The sequence below is a fragment of the Cetorhinus maximus genome, chromosome 6 (genome assembly GCF_964194155.1).
Source record: "Cetorhinus maximus chromosome 6, sCetMax3.hap1.1, whole genome shotgun sequence".
Taxonomy (NCBI): domain Eukaryota; kingdom Metazoa; phylum Chordata; class Chondrichthyes; order Lamniformes; family Cetorhinidae; genus Cetorhinus; species Cetorhinus maximus.
The window spans coordinates 41,308,671-41,331,287 of record NC_135884.1 but is presented as its reverse complement, the minus strand read 5'-3'; the positions used below and the strand labels follow the sequence as shown (position 1 = coordinate 41,331,287).

Below are 22,617 nucleotides of genomic sequence, written 5' to 3'. Positions count from 1 at the left end.
TCCTGTTTTGTTTCTTTTGTAGTGTTCTAGTACATGTGCTGGAGGTTTCCAACGGCGTGTTGTGGTTTGCCAAGATGAAGATGGATATGATACCAATAACTGTGCTGAACAGGCTAAGCCTGTCGAAATGAGGTCCTGTGAATCTGGTCCTTGTCCTCAGTGGATCTATGGCAACTGGGGAGAGGTAATATTTCTTCTTCTAATAGTTTTATTATCCTTTATTCATAGGCATTTTTTTTATTTTGGACTATGGTATTTGACTCAATGATAAAATGCAGATTTTGTAAGATATAGAGGTGCAACTTACATATTTTTTGCTGTCAAGTTGCAACATAAGTAATACAAATGAAATCACCTTTGCATAGTTACAGCTTAATCCAACCATCAACATAAGGAATTAAAACATATATGAAGTTTTATCTTTCAAAATGGGCAATGTTCAAGTGCTAACCTGTGTGAGGGCAGTGCATTCAATTATATTTGGAAGTTGGAAAAATCAGGGAAGCATAATTTCCTCAAGATTGATGAGCCTAATAGGATTCTCCACTCCCTTTGAAGACTTTTTGACAATGAAGTACATTATTTTCCCAGTCCACCATGAACGAGAAACAGTATGTTGGTTTTACCATGCAATGGGGACAATGCTAAGTCCTGTTTTAGAATGCAGCCTGGGGAATAGCCTAGGAACCAGAGGGAATGGTCACCAGGACAAAGGTAACTCTTCAAGATGAGGGTTTGATAGGCACTGCAAATAGGAAAGGAGGACAGAAGCCTGGGGCAAGGAAAGCCCATGGGTACGTTCCTGTGACCTGAAGGAACAGTCCTGGTTCCCATGGCCCATAAAGAAGTTTTAACTGGAAATTGAAAACATAACTCTTTGGATCACTATTGACTCTCAATGCAGCTCCAGCAGCTTTGGTACAACAAAAAAGCCATCACTGCTCCCCTGCTGAGGCCTCGGGTTAATACTACAGATGGACTCTGATGGCATTATTAGAACACAATCTACGTAAATTAAAAAAAACACTCCACCAGCTTCAGGAGGGTATTGGCCAGATCATGGTGGGAACAAAAGGATAGGAATAGCAGAAGTCTATTCATCTCCTCTAGCCTGCCCCACCATTCACTTAGACCATAATTGATCTGTACTTCAACTCAATTTACCTACCTTGATACCTTTACTAATAAAAACTTGTCAATCTCAGCCTTGAAAATATTAATTGACCTCAAAGGTTTCCATGTACACAAATCACTAAAAGCTAGAACACAGGTACAGAACATAATCAAAAAAGTCTATTGGAATATTGGCTTTTACCTCCAGGGTTTCAATTGTGAGGAAATTATGGCCTGAATTTTTCAGTCGGCGGGTGGGCTCAGCATGCGAGGGCAGTCGTGGAGCCGACCACCGCCGAACGAGACATCGCGAGACAGCGCGATGACGTCGGGACACATGCCCAACATCATCGCGCGTCATTTTACACATCGGCGTGTCGGGCCCGCCCCTGCACGCCGACTGTAAAATTCAGGCCTATGCTTCAATTTTGCAGAACCTTGGTCAGATCGAATCTAGAGGACTGTGTTCAGCTTTGGACACCGGACCTCAGGAAATGTATATTTGTCCTAGAGAGGATACAGTACAGATTCACCAGAATAATACCCATGGGAATAAAGTTGCCTTGTATTCTCTTGAGTTTAGAAGGTTGAGGGGTGATTTAAAGGGGATTAAAATATAAAAGAGATTTAATTGGATAGATACAAAGAAACAATTTCTTCATTGAGGAATCCAGAACAAGAGGGCACAATCTTAAAACTAAAACTCAGTCATTTAGGAATGAAATCAGGAAGCATGTTTTCACGCAAAGGACAGAGGATATCTGAAACATTCCCCCCTAAAAACCTGTGGATATGCTCAATTTAAATTTTTAAGGTTAAGATCAGTTGTTTTTTTTTTAGTGGGGCGGAACATATCAAGGGATTTGGATGAAATGTCAGTAACTTGGAGTTGATCTGCCATGATATAATTGAATGGCATATCAGACTTGAGACACTGAATAGCACACTCCTGTTCCTACCTTGCTATTTGCATAGGCCATTCTTAGAAGTAAGCTATAAACAATATTTTAATTCCTAATGTATTTCTGCATGTGTGATAATGAGAAGATTTAATAGCTGATAATAGCTGTTGTTACCCTCGATCATTGAAAAAAATGTGTTCTTGCGTGAATTGCCACATAAACAATTGTCCTATGAGTTACTTAATTACACAGCCTTAGTAGCGATGGAATAAAATAGAAAGGCACTTCCCAAACACTAAATTCATATTCTATATGCCATATTGTGAATGCTACATTCATCTATAAAAAGTGATCTGTGCACTCAGTATATTATAACTATTTTAACCAGCTCTGACCAAGACCCATCACACATTGGGCACCTACCTGGTTTGGGTTGGAATGGTTTATTAATGGACTTCGGAATTTTTCTATTAATAAATCAATCAGTCAACTAAAAAGTTAGAGAATGTTCCAGGTACATTACAATTACAAAATCTTTATAATAGAAAAGCATATCTGATCCTTTAACCTCTTACCTATTATTTGACTTCCAACTCATGATATTTCCAAAATGTTTTCTTTAGTTTCTGAACACAATTATTTCAACCCACCTTTTCTTTCTTTTCTTTAATGCAAAATTATCACTTTTTAATGGATGTGGTGTTGGTGTTAAATTTATAGTGCACCCAGCCCTGTGGTGGCGGAGCAAGAACAAGACTAGTTATTTGTCAGCTTCAGAATGGTCAAAGGCTAAGTGACCAGAACTGTGAAATTCTTGACAAACCTCCTGATCGTGAACAATGCAATACTCGAGCTTGCCCTACTGATGATGTCTGGCACAGAGGTCGTTGGAGCTCGGTACGATAATCCTTCTATTTATATAACATAGTTCATCAGTCTGTGGATATGTCAGCTTATAACAGTTCTGCTTAATGCCAGGGTATATAGTTTTGTAAATGTTCACCTTTTTGTGAGTTTACATTTATTATTTCCTAATTGAATCCATGCTGCTGTTAATAACATGAAGGCCAGTAATATGCAGTACACAGTTATGTACCTCAAGTCACAGACAGTTAGTGCAAAAATACTTTTTTGATTTTAAAAAATGATCTGGGAGCTTTTATGTTACTGCCTTTAGTAGTCTTAAGGTTCTAACTAGCATGTAGGCATTTTACTCCTCTCCTTTTGTTGAACAGCGGGTATTAGATTTATGTTAGGGTGTGTAAGGCTTGTTTGTCTCTGACCCTGCCATCAATCTGTGGGGGTGAAAATCAACTTTAGAGGAGGAGCAAAATAGGTGAAGGCAGATTGGTTTAAATGGAAATGAAATTTGGCAGGGTGTATAACAGGCGATCAATCCACTCCTGGTGAAATTGAATTTTACCCCCAGTTACTTAGGGCAGCATTTTCCCCTTGTCAGTGGGGTTGTGTGGGCGTGGGTAGGCGGATTCCCGATTTTACGTGGCCGGGCCAATTAAGGCCCGCCCAGCGTGACGTCCGCCCAGAAGCACTGTGCGCTCCCTGTGTGGGCGGAGGGGGTGGTAATTCCCTGAGCAAAGTGTTGCATCAGGGAGCTCGGCTCAAGTTTGAAAACTTTATTAAAGGGAGAAAAAAATATTCCTGACATGTCTCCCTCATGTGAGCAGGGACATGTCGATTACTTTTATTTAAAAATTTTATACACATTTTAAATCCCTCATGAAACCTCATCCCGCCCGTGGATGAGGTTTCATGTTTTTTCTGAAGGCCACCTGGGCTCTTCGCCTGCCTGTCAACCTTAAGGTTGGACAGCCGGGTCCAATAATTGGGTTAATTACTTTTTTAAAGGCTTTAAGTGGCCATTGACAGTTCGGCAGGTGTGCAGCTGACTCTGGTGCGTGCCCGCCGAACTAAAGATCGGAATGATGCACGGTGATGTCGGGACGCACGCCCGATGTCATCCGTGTCATTTTACGTGTCAGCAAGCGAGCCCCACCCCAGCTCGCCAACCAGAAAATGCAGCCCTTAAATGCATCCCTACATTTTAACCAGGTTTTGAAACCTTTTACAAAAAACTAGAATAATATTCAATATATGTCATATTCTGAACTCTGCATATTTCTCGAACAAGTATAAGGCCCTCTGTAAGTTACAAATCTTTCATCAAACTCTGACCAAGCTATTGAACAGTTATCTTGTTGCCAGAATGGGTCTACTAGTACAATCTTCATGTCTATAAGAAATAATGCATCAATTCAGTAATTAAGGAAGTAATTTTGAATTGCCACCATGCCACTCAAATGATTTTCTTTATAACCGTTACGTTTCTTTGCAAAAAACAGTCAGGCTATGAAGGACCATTAGATTTAATCGTGTCACTACTCATTCTGTACTTGAACACCAACTTATCACCTCAATTTCATAAAAACAGCATTTTAATAAGGGAATTTTCTGATGCAATTCTTGGGCGTAGCTTAGCCTTCATATTTTTAGGCGCATATTTGGGAACATAAATTTGTGCAGTGCTCCTCAATGTGTTTACATTTAAAATTGTGGCCTGGTGTACAGCACTATTAATTCTGCCATTAAAATATGTTACTGATTAATATGATGTGTGCACAGATGAGAATGTCCACAGCAGGTAAGTGACTGTGCTTAGCCAATTACATTTTTGTTTTGTAATCCAAAGTTGCAAATGCATGTACTCATTTGGGTATAGACTTGTTTTTTCTTGATCCCATCTCCTGTCTTCGTAGTTTTTAGATTGCCTCAGGTCTGAACAATGTGACATTTGCTGAGTTTGGGGAGAAGTTATGCTCACACAGCATATCTGGTCCCCTTGTTTATTTTACATTATCTATTTAAATTGCCTGTGCATACTGGCAAATAATACATCAGAACATAATGCCAATTTGCACATACACATCTGAAAAATAATAGGGACATCGCATTCAAGATACAGGTAACCATGGATAAACCGTAAATATGCCCATGCACCTTTCCATGTGGAGTGGAAAATGTTAGCCTTGGTTACTTCCATTTTTGGGTAAAGTGGATTTTTTTTTCACCTACATGTAGGTGTATGAACTCATGAATGCTCTGTTGAATTCTAGCCAAACTCGTAAGCTGCCTTGCTATGATCAGATACCTTTGTTGAGAACTTTAATGGAATGGAAACTCTTTATAATGTAAGAAACTAAATTTGTGGAATTACAAAAGTGACAAAACACTTGGGGGATAATTTTTATTTTCAGCTACTGGTGAGCCATGATCCCTGTCAGCACTGCATACATATTAAACAACTCATTTACTGTAAAATGCACATTAACAAATAATAAACAGGTGCTAAAAAGGAGAAACTCCTTCTGTAGTAAAATAATTGTGCTAAATATTTACAAACTAGATAGTATTAGTTTACAGTGATATTTACATTTTTTGCATCATTTGGCTCTCTTCCATAAGATCCTGCACCAATAATATATATGGATCAGAGACATTATTAATCATATTTCTAGTGTTTTACTGTCTTCATAGTTTGTAAATTTGGGTTATAAGTATTATCAACACTATTTGTCTTGGATAACTGCTTTTATACATTAGATACCCTGGCAATTTAAGCATTTACAATACTAAAAATAATGTACATATTGCTAAAGAGCTTAATTTATTAATGAAGTATTTGCTCACATTTAAAATGTGAAAATATTTTATGGTGCACAGTAAAGATTGTTATTGTGACATATTCTAAGCAGATGAAATGTTTAATTATGTTTTTCTTTTGGGAGAATTCTGGTGCTAAATTACCAACATCCACAGAAATGTATCTTCTATATATTTGCTTTAATAATATGTACAAAAGAGTTCTGTACAGTTAACAGGTTTATATTAAACCTAAATATTAAACTATGTTTTACATTGTAAATTTAATCCTAAGTGCAAAAAAAATCTATTTGTTCATCCTCTCCTACAGAAATATCATTGAAAATCTAAATATAGTTTTGAAAATGTTTAGCCAATGAATGATAAGTGTGAAAATGTTAATTTCTATAATGGATTTTCTTAAGTAACTTTTACTTTGTATATACAAATACGATTTTCACACAAATGGAGCTTATTTGTCATTTAGGATATAAATTTGAATCTAATTGAAAGTGAAACAGCTGACATGCAGATATAAATAAAGGGTTGTAATTACACTACAGACAAATTTACTCACTCTTTTACAGCTGTCTAGTGATCCTTGCTTGGCTGAATTATTGTTACCTAACACCTTCTAAAAATACATTTGCTGCAATGCCGTGCCACCTTTTTGGGAGAAATATATTTAAGTAGCGAGTTGAATGCAAATGAACACATCAGTGATGTGGCTGTCAAACTTTTGCTGGGCATTGCTTTCACATAATATGTTGTTACAAGTTGTCATGAATAGCATTCAAAGCATGCGTACTTATCAAACAATGAATTACAGAGAATATTTTGCATCTCAATTTTTCAAGTTCTGTTGAATGTGGGTTACCCATTTTATCTTCGCTTTAGAAAATTTTAAAATATTATTCTATGTCTATGAAACATGGTGGCAGTTTCATTACCAGTACACGTACTTTCTGTGGATGAATTTTTGGTGACTCTTCACAGTGTTACAATTGAACCATTTTGATATACATTTGATATCTTATTTATTTGTACAATACTCCATTTAAAATTTGATGCCAAATACTGACACAGAGAAAATGTACTACCATATATTGATAGTTTATAGGTTTTTAAATGGCGCAGTATCATTATTATTAAGGCACTGCAAGCATTATTGAATTGAATCCTTAGTGCCACAGCAATCTGTTTTTTTTTATTTGGGGATTTACTTATTGTAGAAGTGTTTTATGTGAACCACATGGTAAATTGATGCTTGCAATAATTCAAAGTGATGGCTTAATTACAAATTCAAGCAACTGTCCACAGTCTTTAGTATTGGCCAAATTGCTAATTACAGCACATAGTAAATAGTTCATTAGTTTTTTGAAATCTTACAGGTCATTATTAGCTCCCTCAGAAATGTTTTCCAAACCTTTGGCTAATATGAGCACTCTTAAATATGAAGTAATAATATTCTGTCAGAACTGCTAAGGAAGTAATGCTGTGCATTTGTTTTCTGCTATGCTGTGGAATGGCCCTTTTAGTATGAAACCTATTATAGACACAATGGGGTACATTTTCATCTTCAGCATCTGAGTGGTAACCTGATGGGCCATATCAGACTCTCCTTATAGAACCCATATTAAAGTCAAATCAAGTGGGGTAATATAGTATGTGTGAGATCCACTATCACAGCATGCAAAGATAAATATGTACCCAGATGTTTGTTCATGTTGTAAACTTAATATGAGTAATTATTGCAAGTTGGGCCATGTGTTGTAGAATGCATGTGATAAAAATGAAGATCATTATGTGGCTTTAATATTTAACCTGTATTTTGCAAAATATACCCAAGAAATCGTTTAATTAAAAAAAGTAATTTTGTGCTGATCTTAAAGTTAATAAGGAAGAGGAACATTGGAGAAACAGAGGGAGATGTACATCAGTGTATTGGTTGCTCTTGCTCAGCAAATAGAGAGAAAGCAGATGGGGAAGATTACACACCTTCAATAGGGCCTGTCTGAATTTCCATCCATTTAAATTAACCCATTCCAAGTTCTTCATCCATCTATTTTGTATTAAAGAAAATGAATAATATACAAAACATTTATTTAACCCTGAGAGGTATAATGATATTTTGTGTGTTAAAATATCAACTTAAAAATTATTCTAACTAATGATGATGAATAAACATAATAAGTATTACTCATTAATAGGCACAATAGTTACTGGGAGTGAAATTCAATTTTGGCAGGGTACAAAGCTCCATAGATAGCTTTTCTAAGAATAATGCTTACTAAAGTTGCCATAGGACATTTCTCTTCAGCAGTCCCAATGTAAATGTAGCATTGAATTCAGAGCAAAGAGAATTACTGTGCCATTCTGCACTACTACTTTAGAAATTAGGGACTGATTTTTATCTCACTACCCCCTCTTCCCTCCCCGCCCCTAATGTTTTTATGCTTAGTACTTCTGTGAAAATACAAATTGTTGTTTTTGTAACAAAGGAACTAGAGTTTAAGATTCTTCTGACGCTCACTTGCATTTCACAAATCATCATCAAAGTTATTAAAGTACATGGGAAATTCCCATGTTGGAGAGTATGTTCAGTATCAGGGTACTGGGATCCCAAGTCCTTAATAACAAGTCAAACAGCTTGTTCGTGTGTAATGTGAATAAGCTAATGTGTGATCACTCTCCCATATGCTATCTTAGAAACTTACTATGAAGGGTATATTCTGTGTGGAATCATACTACTGCAAAGAAATTTCTGTTACTTCTGGCAATTTTTAGGTAGTCAACAGGAATTGCAGATTTTTTGTATAAATACCTCATCTCCAATGCATCATAGTCTATATTATTTATGCGTTAAATTGCACTTCTGCTTTTGAGCAGATGATCTCGATATAACAATGTAGTGCAATTTTGAGGAAGTACAGCATTGTTGGAGATGTTTTGATTGAGACATTAAACTGAGGGCCTGTTTGCCTATTCTTATGGTCCAGGTGGGCATTGAAGATCTCAAGACCCATTTAATGAAGAGCAGGGAGTTCTCTTGGTGCAAGCCAAGATTCTTGCTTTAAGCAAAAACAGATTAATTGGTCATTTAATTTCTTGCTGTTTGTGATGGTTTGTCCAATAAACATTTAGTTGGTGTAACAATAAATGGCTACTCTTATTTAAAACTCTCTGGGACATTTCCTCTGGATAGAACATTCAGTATGAGAGGTAAATATCAAATTATCTTCGCCTTTCAGGATTTCAAGGTGATAATAACCACCCCCAAGAGGGAGACTACGAACAGTAACAAAAAAGGAAATTCAGCAATTAAATCAGACAGTATAACAAGAAGCAAAATAAAGCATAGCACTCTCCCAGTAATATGCAGGAAAGATGGATTTGCCAACCCTAGAACCACAATGAAAACCTCTCCACTCAACTATTTTCAAATCCAAACAGATTGAAGGTTTTCTTGAACTTTGAGGATATATTAAAGTAGGCTTGACAGTGAGTGAGCTGAGACAAGTAAATGGAATAATACAAGATATTTTCTCAGGCTCATTTTTAACATCATTAGGTTTCATAACTTTCTTCATAGATCATCCTGGAGATTTCATATTAGAATATGGAGTACTAACAATAGTTTGGTTGGGTATGCATGGAATAGATGAAGCATCTGAAATTTCTGAGGAGATATAATAGCTGCTTCATTGTGAAAAGCCATTAGTGGTAGATCACACTCAACATTATCATTTGGTAATAGCACAGCAAAAGCAATAGGTCAATACAGTTCTTGTAATTGATCCTATGACACTTCCGCAACAAATCATCTACCAAATCAAAAAGGTAATAGCTCTAATCTTCTGTTTAGTAATACCAAAACTCTTTTTTCACATTCCCTTGGAAATCATGGCATAATACTCTTTCTCTGACATGGTATTGCTGTGGAATCGGTGAACCAGCATTTCATAGCTTTCTTCATAAAGTACGTAACTTTCACAGAATCACACAGTGCAGAAGAGGCCCTTCAGCCCATTGAGTTGCACCGACACGTGAGAAACACCTGACTTACCTACCTAATCCCATTTATCAGTACTTGGCCCATAGCCTTGAATGTTATGACATACCAAGTGCTCATCCAGGTATTTTTTAAAGGATGTGAGGCAAACCGCCTCCACCACCCTCCCAGGCAGCGCATTCCAGACCGTCACCACCCTCTGGGTAAAAAAGTTTTTCCTCACATCCCCCCTAAACCTTCTGTCCCTCACCTTGAACCTGTGTCCACTCGTGACTGACCCTTCAACTAAGGGGAATAGCTGCTCCCTATTCACCCTGTCCATGCCCCTCATAATCTTGTACACCTCAATCAGGTCGCCCCTCAGTCTTTTCTGCACCAATGAAAACAACCCAAGTCTATCCAACCTCTCCTCATAACTTAAATGTTTCATCCCAGGCAACATCCTGGTGAATCTCCTCTGCACCCCCTCCAGTGCAATCACATCCTTCCTATAATGTGGCGACCAGAACTGCACACAGAACCCCAGCTGTGGCCTCACCAAGGTTCTATACAACTCCAACATGACCTCCCTACTTTTGTAATCTATGCCTCGATTGATAAAGGCAAGCGTCCCATATCCCTTTTTCACCACCCCACTAACATGCCCCTCTGCCTTCAGAGACCTATGCACACACACGCCAAGGTCCCTTTATTCCTCAGAACTTCCTAGTTTCATGCCGTTCATTGAATACTTCCTTGTCAAATTACTCCTTCCAAAGTGTATCACCTCACATCTTTCAGGGTTAAATTCCATCTGCCACTTATCTGCCTATTTGACCATCCCGTCTATATCTCCCTGTAGCCCAAGACACTCAACCTCACTGTTAACTACCTGGCCAACCTTTGTGTCATCCGCAAACTTACTAATCCTACCCCCACATGGTCATCTATGTCGTTTATATAAATTACGAATAATAGGGGACCCAGCACAGGTTCCTGTGGTACGCCACTGGACACTGGCTTCCAGTCACTAAAGCAGCCTTCTGTCATCACCCTCTGTCTCTTACAACTAAGCCAATTTTCAATCCATCTTATCAAATTACCCTGTATCCCATGTGCATTTGCCTTCTTTATAAGTCTCCCATGTGGGACCTTGTCAAAGGCTTTGCTGAAATCTATATAAACTACATCAACTGCACTACCCTCATCTACACACCTGGTCACCTCCTCAAAAAATTAAATCAAATTTGTTAGGCATGACCTCCCTCTATCAAAGCCATGCTGACTATCCCTGATCAAGTGGAGATAGATTCTCTCCTTCAGAATTTTCTCCAATAGTTTCCCTACCACTGACGTGAGACTCACTGGTCTATAGTTCCCTGGCTTATCTCTACAACCCTTCTTAAAAAAGCGGAACCACATTAGCTGCTCTCCAGTCCTCTGGCACCTCCCCCCATGGCCAGAGAGGAATTAAAAATTTGGGTCAGAGCCCTTGCGATCTCCTCCCTTGCCTCCCTCAGCAGTCTGGGACACATCCGGACCTGGAGATTTGTCCATTTTTAAGCCTGCCAACACCTCCAATACCTTGTCACTCCCTATGTCAATTTGCTCAAGAACCTCGCAGTCTCTCTCCTCGAGTTCCATACCTTCATCCTCATTCTCTTGGGTGAAGACAGATGTGAAGTATTCATTCAACACTCTATCGATGTCCTCTGGCTCCACCCATAGATTGTCCCCTTGGTCCCTAATGGGCCCTACTCTTTCCCTGGTTATCCTCTTCCCATTGATATACTTATAGAATATCTTGGGATTTTCCCTACTTTTACCAGCCAGAGCTTCCTCATATCCCCTCTTTGCTTTCCGAATTGCTTTCTTCAGCTCCACCCTGCACTTTCTGTACTCCGCTAATGCCTCCGCTGATTTGCTCCCCTTGTACCTCCGTCTCTCTTTTCCTTCTCATCATATCCTGAATATCTCTGGTCATCCATGGTTCTCTGGGCTTGTTACTCCTTCCTATCACCCTGGAGGGAACATGTACCCTCCCCATTTTGTTTTTGAACACCCCCCACTGCTCTTCTGTAGACTTCCCCACAAGAAGTTGTTCCCAGTCTACCTTGGCCAGATCCTGCCTTATTTTACTAAAATCCGCTCTCCCCCAATCGAAAACATTTTTTTGCAACTTGTCTATTTCTTTGTCCATAGCAAGCTTTCTTCCAGTTGACAACACAGAAGGCATAGTATTTTTACTGAAGAGACGTTGTTGCTAATTTCTAATGCATGATTCTAGGATCTTGTCACATGTTCTTTCAAAAAACCTTGAACGTACCTAAACTTTCTCAATTTCTTAATTTGACCATGGACCTTAAAATAAAGGGGGAGATAGTTGGAAATGGTAATGTCACTGGACTAGTGATTCAAAGGCCCAGGCTAATACCCTGGGGATACAGGTTCAAATCCCACCAAGGCAGCTGGTGAAATTTAATTTCAATTAATAAAATCTGCGATTGAAAGCTAGTCTCAGTATTGGTGACCATGAAACTATCACCAATGGTGTAAAATCCCATCTGGGTCACCCATGTCCTTTAGGGAAGGAAATCTGCCGTCATTACCTGGTCTGACCTACATGTGACTCCAGACCCACAGCAAAGTGTTTGGCTCTTAACTACCCTCTGAAATGGCCTGGTCAGCCACTCAGTTCAAGGGCAATTAGGGATAGGCAACAAATGCTGACCTTGCCAGTGATGCCTACATCCCATCAAAGAATTTTTAAAAATTCATTTAGAACATTATTAAAGCACTGAAAGGGGGCAGAGAATGATCCCTGCACCTGAAGATGAAGGATTGCAAAAAGCTGGTTCTCAGGCCTCAGCTACATATTCACATTGAACCTGCTGTGCCACCACAGGCAGCTCACCTGACAGAAGCGTGTAGTTTCAGGTGGCCTGCCTCATTGGCAGCAGTCCTCGGCTAAGTCCCAGGAGGCAATAGAGCAATGGAATGAGGCCCATGGAAGGACTGTGAGCAAGGAAAAGCATTCCTTCTCCTAGTTCCACAGATTTACTTACCATTTCGGCGACAATCACATCCACCTTCCAAAAATGCAGCCTGATGTCTGCTTCATTCAAGACAGCACACAATCTGATAAGGATCTTGAAACAGGTGTTATACCCCTCATTAGCATATACAAGGACCTAGCCTGTTTTAGGCAGCCGTTCGAGATGCTTGAAAAATGACTGAACCTAATTTCAGGTTGGACACTTTTCAGATGTTCTGGGACACAGAATGTTGCATCTTTAAATTGATCCTTTTTGAAACTATTATGGCAGTAAAAGAAACTGAAGTGAAGCAACATAAATTAAGGTGAGAGAAGCAGAAAAAAACAGATTGAAACACAAGTGGAGAGATAGAGAGAAAACAGCACCGAGACATCAGAAACTAGTAAAAGTATGACCATTTTCTCTGACTTATCATTTACAAATGCTATCAATTTATAGGTCTTTAAAAATAAAAGTTTACTGTACTTGATTTAATTACCAGCCACCTGAGTATATGAGGACATCTTAAGTCTGACCCTTTTATCCAAATGAATGGTATTGATTAAGTAAGAATATTGAGAAAATAAAATATGACCCCAAGAAAAAATTGAAGTGGTCAGATCTACACTGGAGGTTTAATGAAAATAAACTCTTGCATTATCCAATTCCTTAAAACTTTCAAAATTAAACATGTTATCTTCAATATATCGCAGGCATTGAATAAACAAACCAATTAAAACATAAGGGCTGACAAAGGTAATGTAATCATACAAAACATTGTATATTTCTCTACAAAGTTAACAGAATATTTTGTTGTGTGTTGATGACTTTGGATTAAATTCATGAAAAGTTCCCAGCCCCAATCAATGATTTGTTAGAAACAAATATCAGCCTGGCTTCATTATGATTTCTTAGTTTTGATGGTTATGGCATCTATAGGCAAAGAGCAGATGGGTATCCAAAAACATCTTATTAGTCCTTTTTGGAATCCAAGTGCTAGAACCTAATGCACCACTATTGAGCTCACTGTGTAAGGATTTAATTTTGAGAAATTTAAATCAGTGTGCGCTTGTAGTTATGTCAATGACAACAGTTTGCTATGGTCATCTTGGATTTTCCTGAGACAAATAGTTTGGCCTGATGTTGATAGACAAAATAAATGTTTGCTTTTTCCAATTTCTGGAATTCTGCAAGTCATCCTACTTGTTACCATTGTTTAGTCATCGTGCTTATCTATCAAATGTATGATTGGCAGGCAGTACTTTGTGTATGTTGCTGATCAGCGATTTTAGCTATGTGATATCAATGACAGAAGTATATTGCATCATGTAACCACCACAGATGACTGGAATGAGATTCTCAGTAAAAAAGAGACTGAAATTACAAAGCAACTGTTCTCCATCAAATGTGAGCAATGGATTCCAGATGCTCTTGTATTTGCCATTTCATTGTTCATGTAGAGGTTCCCTTTAGTGCATCTTATTGGGAGACATAAACGTAGTGAAGGTTGCTTTGTGAACCTTCTCTGTGCAGCAGGAGCAGAAAACAAAATGTTTCTCAATGTTCTTGCTAAGCGTTCCTATACATTGCTAAACAGTGCATGAAACTAATTAACAAAGCAAGAAACATAAATGGAATGGAAACCCAAGAAAAATATGTAAATAAATTTTGTCTTGTTAAATATGAGAGCTAAAGAAGAATCTTACCATGCTTGTGTATTTATAAGGAACTCCACAATCTGATTAACAACAGCACTTTTCTCACATCTTTATCCCATACCAAAACATTTCACTATAATACTGTGTCATATATTACAAATGTTTCATTCGTGCTGTCCAAGGTCTTTTTACATAATTATATACTGAAAATAATTTATATTTAGTAACAATTCATTGTTTCTACTTATGCCCATTTTGACAGTGTAGAATGTCCTACTTCTTTAAATAATATCAAAATTGGATCCAATGATCACTTAAATTTATGCATGGTATCTCATTTATTTTGATGAATAAAGATGGGAGGAGGCTTGAGTGGAGCATAAACACCAACATACAAACATACAAATTAGGAGCAGGAGTAGCCACTCGGCCCTTCAAGTCTGCTCCACCATTCAATAAGATCATGGCTGATCTAATTGTAACCTCCACATTCCTGCCTACCCCCGATAACCTTTCACCCTCTCGCTTATGGACTGGCTGTGCCAAATGGCCTGTTTCTGTGGCATTTATTCCATGTAGGTCCGTGATAAGGCGTTAACAACAATTGAACTGAATTAGAGTATGGGTAAAATAAAACCAAATTTTCATTAATTTCATGTTGTACCTCACTTGGTAAAGTTCCTTTAAGGGACTTTTATCCTGAAACTACATAATATCTTTTAACAACCCTCCCCCAGGTAGCACCATTCAGGCATTTCTATCGGCCCCGCCACCCCCCTGCCCCTGCCCCCAAACATTATTCTTACTGTAAGCCGATCTGCCAACAAGAGTTGCAAAATTTGGTTTTTTTTACCTACAGAAGCAAGCACAAACATATGTGTAAACACACAAACAAGCATGCATAGATTTCCATTTTAACACATCAAAATTATCAGGTAATGGTGATACTGCCACCTAAGGCCATTGGGCTCCACCATTGTCCAGGGGTGATATTACACCAAGTTTTGCTGAAAACTCACTGGAATATGTGACACCGCTTACTAAGATGGTGCAGCCAATGTCCAATATAGATCCAAGATGACAGGAATTGCATCAGTTTTTATAAATAGTCATTTAAGGAAATATGCATTTAGGAATAGTGAAGATATTTTCCCCTTAGCCACACACATACCAAATATTTTATGTGCCATGAATATTGACTCCTTCATTGCGTTTACTGAATTTTCATCAGATATTCATAATTCAATAAAAAAGCAAAATACTAAGGATGCTGGAAATCAAAAAACAGAAAATTCTGGCAATACTCAGCAGGTCAGACAGCATCTGTGGAGAGAGAAACAGAGTTAACACCTCAGATTGATCGGAATTGGAAGAAGTTAGATGTGTAAAAGGCTTTAAGCAAGTACAAAGGCAGAGAAGGTAAGGGGAGTCTTACTGGGAGAACAAGAGGGAGGGTCTGTGATAGGTTGGAAGCCAGGACAGATTAAATGATAAAAAGGGCCACGGTGCAAGGTAACAGGATATAATAATATTACAAGTAAAGAAATAAAAGATGGTTCTGGAGGAGATGAAAATGGGAAAGCTGAATCGTTACCACCAGCTGCTGTCTGGGAAAACTGGGGACAGTGGTTGTGGTCTGAAATTGTAAACTCAATGATAAAAGCAAAATACTGTGGATGCTGGAAATCTGAAACAAAAGCAAAAATTGCTGGAAAAATTCAGCAGGTCTGACAGCATCTGTGGAGAGGATGTCTTCTTCTCCACGGATACTGTTAGACCTGCTGAGTTTTTCCAGCAATTTTTGTTTTTGTTAAACTCAATGTTGAGTTCAGAAGACAGTAAAGTGCCTAATCAAAAGACAAGGTCCTGTTTCACAAACTTTTGTTGAGCTTCACTAAACAGTGTAGGAGGCTAAGGACAAACAGGTGAGTGGGAGTGGGGCAGAAATTTAAAATGATAGATGACTAAAAGCTTGAGGTTATGCTTACAGACAAGTAATGATCTGCAAAGTGGCCACCCAATCTCCATTTGGTCTCCCTGGTATAGAGGAGGCCACATCATGAGCAGCGAGCACTGTGTACTGAATAAGTATAAGTAAATCACACACAGGTGTGTTTGGGGCCCTGTATGGTGGGAAGCGAGGAGGTAAAAAGGGAAGATGTTGTATCTCCTGCACTTGCATGGGAAGGTGCTGGGGGAAGAGGAGGCGTTGTTGGTGACTGCAGAGTGGACCCAGAGTGTCGTGAAGGGAACAATTCCTTCAGAATGCTGAAAATGTTCAAAAATCAGGATGTGGTTTCAGTAATTTCTCCTGACATGCAGTCTGTTAATGTTTTAATATTTTAAGTTAAACCAGGCATAAGGAATTAAACAATATTTAAATATTTTCTTTTAGTACCAATGAGTGCAAGTTTCAGTATGAAACAACTCTGTGAAAGGAACATCTAATTAGAGATACAGAAATCAGTGGCCCGGATTTTACAGTGTGATGGCAAAACTATCATTATTCACTGTCATTACTCCATTGAAACTGTTAGCAACTTTGGAAGTCTGCACATGTGCAGAGTAACGCAGAACTCAAGGTTGCTGTCAGTGATTCTATGCTTCTCCGGAGGGTGTGTTACTGAGATCCACCCAGAGTGCAATCAAAGCCCAAATTACCCTTGTCTACCCTTTTACTTCTAATATAATTGTAAAAATTTTTAGTGTCAATCTTGATATCTCTCGCAAGTTTCTTTCCATGTTCCCTTTATAGAACTCTACCTTTCTGTTCTCCTTTACTGTTCTTTATATCTATCCCAATGATTTGACAAAAAAATCAATTTTTACATTGTTAATCTCGCTGCAAAAGCTTTTGAAAAAGTTGCACCATGTTGAATGAGGTGTTCACTGTGTACTAACTTCATAATTGCTGCTAAACATGTTCTTCTCAGTTCTCTTCCCACGCCTCGAGATGCATGAGTCAGATGAAGTATATGCTTACATTGTTTCTGTAGCTAGGTTTTCATGGAACAGCTAGCCTACTGTCAGAGGTTATATCTTGAGGAGTGCCACATCAAGCATTGCTGACTAGAAACTTCCCCATTCTTACTGTCTGCCATATATGTATATTGGAAGGATTTGCAGGTTGATAATCAGCCTGTTGGCCTTGTTATGAACACGCCTTCCATGGCCATCAAGTCCTGGCTTGGAGTTGATCCTAGATATCCTGGATCTGAGGCAGGGACACTGCCCATTTCACCACTTGACCTCCACTAAACATGTTCACTGGCCCAAAAAGCTAATTTTATACATGTGCAATGTCAAATTTCTTCATTCTGATACAAACACTCCACAGATTTTTTAAATTGTATTTCTTTAATAATAGATTCCAATAACTTCACCACAACAGAATTTAGACTAACAGGTCTACAATTTCCTGGTTTTCCCTCTTGCCTTTCTTTAATAATGGACTTTTATTTGCAATTATTCAATTTAAAGGGGCGGTTCCTGAATCGAGAAAATTTCAGAAAATTATCATTAAAGCATCACAATTTCCTTTAAAGCCCAGTGGTGGAAACCATCAGGTCCTGCCATTTATCAGTCTTTAATGGCATTACTCTTTATAATAATCTTTTCTTGCATATAGTAACTTATTGAGACTCAGCCTTAATTCATTATTAGTTTCTATGAATTATAAGGAATATTATTCTCTTTCTCCACTATAAAAACCATTGCAAACTAATTTTCATCATGTCTGCAATTTTCTTATTTTCATTTACAGTATTACCTGTATTTCTTTTTAAAGAGCCCAAATTACCCTTGTCTACCCCTTTTTCTTCTAATATAATTGTAAAAACTTTTTGTGTTAATCTTGATATCCCTCACAAGTTTCTTTTTGTATTCCCTTTATGAAAATCTTACTATTTTTCTGTTATCTACCTCTATCCCAATCCCCTGCACGATTCGTAATTTCCCAGAACTCCTACAGCATGATGATGGTGTACATCATTGATGCACCATGACTATGACAATGACACAAGCATCCAGCAAATTTCATCCCTTTGTTTCCCTTAGGTTTCAGCCTGCTTTCTATGATGTTTCAGTTCCTGGCTTCTAATATGTGTTATGTGGTGATATCCTTCCACTGAATGTCATACTAAATCTTTATTAAATCTACCGTTAAACCATGAGGTTTTCCCTTAGTTTCAAGGGCGATCTCAAAAGATCAAATCAAGTGATTAATTATAAGGGAACACGCTGAGAAGAGTTGAATAAGAGGAATAATCAAAGTTTCATTCTTCTTCTTCCCACAGTTGCTTATTCTTACGTGATTATAAATCTGCCAGAAAGGATTATTAAGTTTAGCTGTGTATTCAGATCATTGATTTCAAAGTATGAGCACAATTCAATCAAAGAAACGGCCGAATATCATGAAGTCATACGCTCACCTAAGTGATATTCAATCAGAGTAGGCACTCCAACAATGGATATTTTATCCATCCTAGTCTTCAAAATTAGGCTGCCTGTATGCAATTGTTTAGTCTACTTCTTATCTTGTTTTGGATGGATAATCTTTGATGCAGCATCTCCAGATTTTCCAATTTAAGAAATGAATCTGGAAAATCAGATCTCCTTTTATGACTCCTGTTTGGGATGTGAAAGGTGCTGCATAGACTTTGAGTGCAATACTTTAGCGATAGTTTTCATTAATCTGTAGCAGTAGCCATTAAAGAAAGGAGGAAAGAACATGCATTTAGAGCACCTTTCACAATCTTATGATGTTCCAAAGTGTTTTACAGCAACTTGGGTACTTTTTGACATGTAATTGCTGTTGTAATTCAGGAAATGCATTAGCCATTTTGAATACAGCAAGAAATAAGCAACAAACAATAATGAGATAACAACCAGTTTTTTTAGTGTTGTTGATTGAGGAATAAACATTGGCAGGGCACCAGGAAGAACTCTTTTTCTTTTCTTCAAAGAAGAACCATGAGATCTTTTACATAAACCTGAGAGGGCAGAAGTGGCCTTTTCAAAGGGCAGCACCTCTAACAGTTCAGCACTCGCTCAGTACTGGACTGAAGTATCAGCCTGAATTTATATGCTCAAGTCTCTGGAGTGGGACTTGAACCCATCACCATCTGACTCAGAGGCGAGTGCTATCACTGAGCCAAGGCTGATACCTTGTTAGTTGAGCTAGATTGTTTCATTTAATTATCTTGGCATACCCTTAGAGCATTCCTGTATCAAAAATACCAACCCAGATTTTCCTGTCAAAATAACAGCGAGGCTGTCTGTTATTTATGTGAAGATGGTACAGCAACAAAAGAAGGGCAGATGCATGGTTAAACTCAAAAATCCAGAAATTACTGTCAGAGTTGCGTGACTCGGCCATTAGCTTTGCAAAAACAGCATCTCACTGCCTATCTCACCATTAAATTGCATTGAATAACACATTGTTGTATTTACACAGTAGATACAAACTAAACTCACCACAGAAAGTTTACTCTTGTCAATTCCAATGTTTAACAACATGGGCGTTGTTTGCCAGTCAACATTTATGGCGTTGAAAATTAGCAGTTTCAAGTGTTATTCCTTCAGGTTTTAATAGATGTTGGGAGAGTTTAAAATGTGAAATTTATCTTTTTCCTTTCCTTTTCTGTCCCTTTTCTCTTTCTATCTTAATCCAATTTTTCTCTCCATCTCTTGCTTTCTCATTCCGTACCCAATTTGATATTGAATTCATCCATTCTAATTTAAACTTTCTTCTCAGTCCCTGTGCTGTTATTTTCACAATCCTTCAATCTGATTGGTTAAGAACCAATAGTTTTGCCCTCTTCACTCAGGTCCCAGTCCTGTTTCCTTTATTGTGCCGTTATCAGCTCCCATTTTCAGCAATCAGCTGCATGAAAAACAATAAAACCTAAGCTGAAGTTCTTGGGTGTCCTGTTGCAGCAAAATTTATCCCATTTGACTGATTGACTACTTCCTATGTCACCAGTTCACAATATAGGATATCTCAGAATAGACCACTGGCAAAGAATGTTACACCTAGACCGAGCTAGGTTTAACGGGTAATGCAAGAGAACAATAATCTACATACTCTTATCATCTATCTTTAAATATGGCTTCTGTGGCAACTATGCAGTTTGGATGCATAGTGCTCAAATATTGTTTGGATCTTTAGTGGACCTCTTTTGTATATTGAATATTGTAAAAAGAGATTTAACCATAATATGTCAAATATTGAAATTACAAAAAACACAGACTAAAAGTGATGCGGTGCTGTCTGTGAAGCCTGGCACTGAGGACTGCAAGTGCTGACCGAAGCAAGGCAGGCAAACAAACCTTGAAGTCCCGAGCGAAGAGCAGCCCACCAAGCGCACATCACTTATGTGCTGTTGTGAACGGCATGTTTTCCTGCCAGCATGGGCAGACGATCCAGCGGTGGGGGGACATTTCTGGCAGGCAGGCCTAATTATTATGCTGATGTCCGATGGCGGAGAACATGGTCTGCCAACGCCGGGCTGAACGGATGGATGCAGAGAAAGGGAGAAGGGAAGGAAAGAAGATTTAAGATAGTGTGGAAGGTAGGATAAATAAAATGATAAAAGGGATAATTCTTTCATGGGATGTTGGCATTGCTAGCGTTTGTTGCCCATCCCTAAATGCCTTTGAACTGAGTGCTTTGCTCGGCTATTTCAGAGGGCAGTTAAAAGTCAACCACATTGCTGTGGATCTGGAGTCACATGTAGGCCAGACCAGGTAATAATGGCAGATTTCCTTCCCTAAAGGACACTGGTGTTTTTACAACAATTGATGGTTTCATGCTCACCATTACTGAGACTCACTTTATATTCCAGATTTATTGATTGAATTTAAATTCCACCAGCTGCTGCAGTGGGATTTGACCCATGTCCCCAAAGCATTAGCCTGGGCCTCTGGATTACCAGTCCAATGATATTATCACTATGCCACCATCTCCCCATACTGTAAAGCATAAGGAAATGGCAATGGGACAAGTAAAGAAAGAAAAGATGGGTCTAGAGGATGTGTAAATGCAATAGGTACTGTCCGAAAGTGATTAGTGCTTATGATCTGAAATTGTTGACCTCGACGTTGAGTGTGGGAGAATGGAAAATGCCTAACCGAAAAATGAGGTGCTGTTCCTCAAACTTACGTTGATCTTCCTTCAAACAGTGTAGGAGGCCAAGGAGGTCAGAGTGGCACCGGGGCAGAAAATTAAAATGACAAACAGGGTCATGCTTGCAGACCAAACGGCATTTTCTGTTTTTATATCAGACTCCCAGCCTTTGCAGTATTTTGTTCATGCGCTATGGTTTTATATATGTGACTGCCTCAGATTCTCTGTGTCACCAGCACATTCTTGGCTGCCTGACTTCTACTGCAAGCACCATGACCTTTGCTCCAGCTGTCATGCAAATTTTGAATGAACAATTTGATCTTTGAACCTTCCAATTTTGACAGTGTGGGAGTGAAATTCATCTTTGACCATAAGTCAATGGAAAAGAGAACTGGATGGATTATATAATATAATGAGTGGGTAATCGCTACCTTCTGTGTTGCGCGCTGCTGAAGTCGAATTTCACCTTCATTTTACCAATCTGTAGTGCCAACATCTGAAGAATTTTTGTTTATAACTTGGCATGGCTTCTCTTTTTATTGTGGTACAAGCAGAGTTAAAAGCCAGATCACACATGAAAAATAGTTGGCCAGTTTTGGCATGTAGTAACCACAGGATTGATTTTTATGTCTAGCCCAATATCTTGAGAAAGAACCAAGTGTTCAATTTAAATACGGGGTATAATGGGCAGCCCTGTTTGAGTCTAAGGAACACGTATTTACTTTCCAAACTTAAACTCGGATAAATGAAGTTTATTTCATAGTCTGCCTCATTGCAATTAAGTGTTTGTTTGAATCCATTGGAGAGAGACAGATAGGCCAGAGTGATTTTGTGGATGTTATGCAGTGAGCCACTATGTAAAATTTAATATTCAGATACCTGGCACCACATCATATAGAAGATATACATGACTTGGTATTTTTAGCGCTCTGAGTAAAATGGTTAATCCTCTAACTACTGAAAATGCACAGTGTGTCATTGCATTTGTTCATTTACCTATATACCATTTAACAAATCTGTTTGGCAGCAAATAGCCTAAGGCACAGACCAGTAAAGCATTTATTTTAGCATCTTCTGAAATCTAGGGGATCACATGAGGCCATGTGAAATAAGCAGTAGCCAAAATATAGTGCTG

The 22,617-nt window shown here is 38.4% G+C and overlaps 1 protein-coding gene across 2 annotated transcripts in view; it reads left to right on the top strand.

The window, feature by feature from the left end:
- The window catches only part of adamts9 (ADAM metallopeptidase with thrombospondin type 1 motif, 9), a 306,177-nt gene that overhangs the window by 141,690 nt on the left and 141,870 nt on the right, over positions 1-22,617 (top strand). For both annotated transcript variants that reach the window (XR_013576832.1, XM_078543655.1), the window contains exons 27-28: positions 23-184; positions 2,736-2,912. Coding sequence is in view for 1 of the 2 variants with exons in the window: in XM_078543655.1 (XP_078399781.1) it covers positions 23-184; positions 2,736-2,912 (339 nt within the window). In the remaining variant the exon portion in view is untranslated. The remainder of the gene's footprint in view (positions 1-22; positions 185-2,735; positions 2,913-22,617) is intronic.